The 3,581-nt window shown below is 39.5% G+C and overlaps 1 protein-coding gene and 1 non-coding gene across 2 annotated transcripts; one reads left to right on the top strand and one right to left on the bottom strand.

The window, feature by feature from the left end:
* Positions 1 to 322: 322 nt before the first annotated feature.
* Positions 323 to 2,724, bottom strand: INSL5 (insulin like 5). Its single transcript, XM_065928543.1, has 2 exons — positions 2,550 to 2,724; positions 323 to 555 (listed from the first exon to the last, which is right to left on the bottom strand). The coding sequence occupies exons 1-2, from the start codon at positions 2,722 to 2,724 to the stop codon at positions 323 to 325; spliced, it is 408 nt and encodes a 135-aa protein (XP_065784615.1).
* Positions 2,725 to 3,118: 394 nt separating this feature from the next.
* On the top strand, positions 3,119 to 3,190 carry TRNAG-GCC (transfer RNA glycine (anticodon GCC)). The gene has a single exon. It is a non-coding gene; the product is annotated as a tRNA-Gly (tRNA).
* The last annotated feature ends 391 nt before the right edge of the window (positions 3,191 to 3,581 follow it).

Raw genomic sequence — 3,581 nt, 5'->3', positions numbered from 1 at the left:
CTGTTTTAAAGTTATTTAAAATTGTTTTAAAAACAGAAACATCACAGTGAGCTTGGTTTATGGCAATTTTATTGCAATTTTGCACAGCATTTAAATTTTCAAAGGATTAGTTAAAATTTGAAAAGAACAGTGCATTTACCTTGGCAAAGGGAGAAAATAGACTTTGTAGTGGTTTTAGCGTTTCATCCACAACTTTTAGGAAAGGACTGCCTACCCAAAAGCCATTAGTTTAATGACACAATGTAAGTTTTATTCTGGGAAGTAAAACGCTGTGAATAAACATGTGCTACATCTCTGCCACCCTCAGGGATTTGCTCTCGTCCTAACAAAGAGTGCTCAGGTCAGACATGGAACAGCCTTCAATGCAGCACGAGGTCTGTAAGTCTTGTCTTGACATCACCAAATGCTTCTTTGACCTCCAAAACCCTTCCGTGGGCAGCTGTTCACCCTGAAGACTTTCCTCCCCTGAGAAATCCATCTTCGGAAGGTTTTGAGCTGCTCTTTCCTCAGAAATCTCCTGTTCATTTGGCAGCTGGAAGTGGTTTCCTCTCTCAGCTATAGAGAAGGGAAAAAATACTTCCTTAGAGTGCTCTGACAAAGGCAGCAACCAACTTCTACTTTGGGGGAAATGCATTGGATTTTTGGAAGGAAATTGAATCCTGAAGATGACTTTTACTTCTAACGTTGGTCTGGAGCTTCAGAGAGATTAGATATTTTAGGGAGAACTCAGTCATCCCCACCCTCCTCATTTTACAGAGGAGGAAAGGTGGGTGCAGAGAGGAGGACTGACAGAGCCAGTGTCACTCAACTGGTTAGCAGCCAAGTCAGGGCCTGGCTTCTGTTCCTCATGGTGACCAGCGGCTTCCAAAGGTATTAGTTATATGTTATCAACAAAAAACAACCAACCAAAAAATAACCCTGTGTTCATTCCACAAAGCTGATCAGTAAGGAAGGAAGTGGAGATTTAAATCTCTATATTTGAAAATTAAAAGTGGGTCCCACTGTTTTATCAATGTTGTTCCCAGAGTCCATGGATAAGCCTCTCTCATTTTAACTCATCCAGACTTACTTATCAGCGCCTTAGCACACTGGAAGGCACCAGAAGAAATTTAGATCAATGAATACTGATTGGTAAGCCAGTAGTGGATTAAACATCTCATGTATGGGAAAGTACTCTGAATGTCTGTGAAAGGTTAAATAACAGTATTATGAAGTCAGTGGTGTTAAAAGGGAATAGCCTTACACAGACATACATTCCATTGTTCCAAGGCTTACAGATACTGAAATGTTTATTTTTTTTTTACTGTATTTTGACTTGCTAATCCAGAGATTGTTAAAATATAGTCAATGAGGTAAATTATGCTTGTTCTCTTGAGTTTAAAAACCATTATTGTTTATTAGCATCTAGTAACTATGAACCTCTCATTATTAAAGTAGGAGTGGTTGATTCACAAGTTTTCAAGACATTGGCCCACCAAAATACAAAAACTATAGATCATTTTCCAAAATCTTTTTGCTTACCAAAATCATTTTAAATCTCATTGAAACCTGTCAAGTCTTTTATCAGGTATGTGGTTGCAACATTTATTACATAAGTATGCTTTCCTCTTTTACTTTTAATTATAAGACATAACAAATACAATTATTAAAATAAAATCTTAAATAAAATTTACCTCACACTTTAATATAGAGTTAGTAGAAAATGGTCAACTTTGAAATTACCTGAGTTGGAAAACAGATACAGTGAAGTCAGTCGCCTCACCGTTTCTGAAACACACTAGTTCACTATCATCTTGAGACAATATCTACTCTCGTCAGTAGCTAATTATTACTGCTAGAATTCCCACCCCACTCCTCATAACTCCTTAGGGCCTCTATCAAACATCACCACCTCCACAGTTCCGTTATTTATTACGACACACACTGCCACCATCTTCTCGCCACCTGAAACACACTAGAAAATAAGGAAAATACCTCGACTCTTGTAGTCAGAAAGCCCTGGTTTTCTTCCCAACCACACTGCTGATCAGCTGGGTGAACAATTTTGTCCTCAGTAAAACTGTAAACAGTGGTAATATTACTTACTTCAAAAGATCCTTATCAGAAGATGAAATGTTGCACATGAAACTGCCTGGCACATAATAAGTGCTCAATAAAAGTTAGGTTCCTTCTTCCCATTCTTATTTAGCAGCTGCCTGAATGCCAGCTTATTATATTCTATAATTACCCAATGTGAAAATCTTGCTTCTACAACATGGCCCTTGAAGTCACCCACTTCTCCCTACTCAGCCACCAGGACCTGTCATAGGTGCTGAGCTCACCAAAGTAGTTATGCAGTCAAATCATTTCAAGCTGGGGACTAAGGAATACAAGGTCATATTTTTTTTAAATGAGCAGTTCATCTCTTTCCCAAGTCAAATTAAGCTTATTTTGATAATTAATTCACTAGATTGAGGTGGATGTGGCTTAGTAGTAACTAGAGAAAGAGTTATTAAGACAAATCTTCAAAAAATAATAATAAATGAAGAAGTCATACACATCCATGTTACCTTGCTGACCCTGCAGGAGTGCCCCCAGTTGCCGCCTCCACCTGGAGCTGGCACAGATGTAGATGACCGTGCGTATGTACTCGGACCCGCAGAGCTTCCTGGATCCTTCACTCCTTGCTTCTGAAATGGCAAGCATAACAGATAAGATAAATAACATAAAAATGAAACCCCTCATTTTGCTGAGGACTGAATGAGAGTCTGATATGGTGAATATTGTCAAACCAAGTTCTGAAGTTGCCCTCCCACTCTTGGCCAATTTATATGAACTTTGCTGCCATTTTATTGGTCAATACCTCACTTTAACGATATTTGCTAAGCACATGGGTGATACCATGAAGTTTTGAAATTGAGTTTTTATGATTATTGCTAGTTATTCAGTCACTTCTGAACAGCATCACTTACTATTTAGCTGCGTTCATGAGACAACAGGACACTTGGAAGACATCATGGAAAACACATGGACTTTAAGAGTAGCAAGTCTGAGTTTCAATGTCAGCCTTACTCCTTACTGAGTGACATAGGGCAAGTTTTAAACATTTTAAGCCTCAATAATCATGTCTATAGGGGCTTCCCTGGTAACTCAGTTGGTAAAGAACCTGCCTGCCATGCAGGAGACCCAGGTTCAATTCCTGGGTAGGGAAGATTCCCTGAAGAAGGACAGTAAAGAATCCACCTGCAATGTGGGAGACCTGGCTGATCCCTGGGTTGGGACGATCCCCTGGAGGAGGGCATGGCAACCCACTCCAGTATTCTTGCCTGGAGAATTCCCATGGACAGAGGAGCCTAGTGGGCTACAGTCCTAAGGGTCGCAAAGAGTCAGACACGACTGAGCAATCAAGCACAATCATGTCTATAGAATGGGAAAACCTATCTCATAAGGGTTTTTGTAAGTATTGAAAGCACCATCTATTTCAAAGCAATGAGAATGCACACTTAAGAATTCAGGTTCTCGTGTTTTGAGCTTGAATTCTGCTTTCCCACTTGCCAGATCTAGAATCTTAATCAATATATTTAACATCTCCACACATCCTT

This window comes from Muntiacus reevesi, chromosome 1 (assembly GCF_963930625.1).
Source record: "Muntiacus reevesi chromosome 1, mMunRee1.1, whole genome shotgun sequence".
Lineage (NCBI taxonomy): Eukaryota > Metazoa > Chordata > Mammalia > Artiodactyla > Cervidae > Muntiacus > Muntiacus reevesi.
The sequence above is the reverse complement of the archived record's forward strand: the minus strand, read 5'-3'. Positions and strand labels throughout refer to the sequence as shown.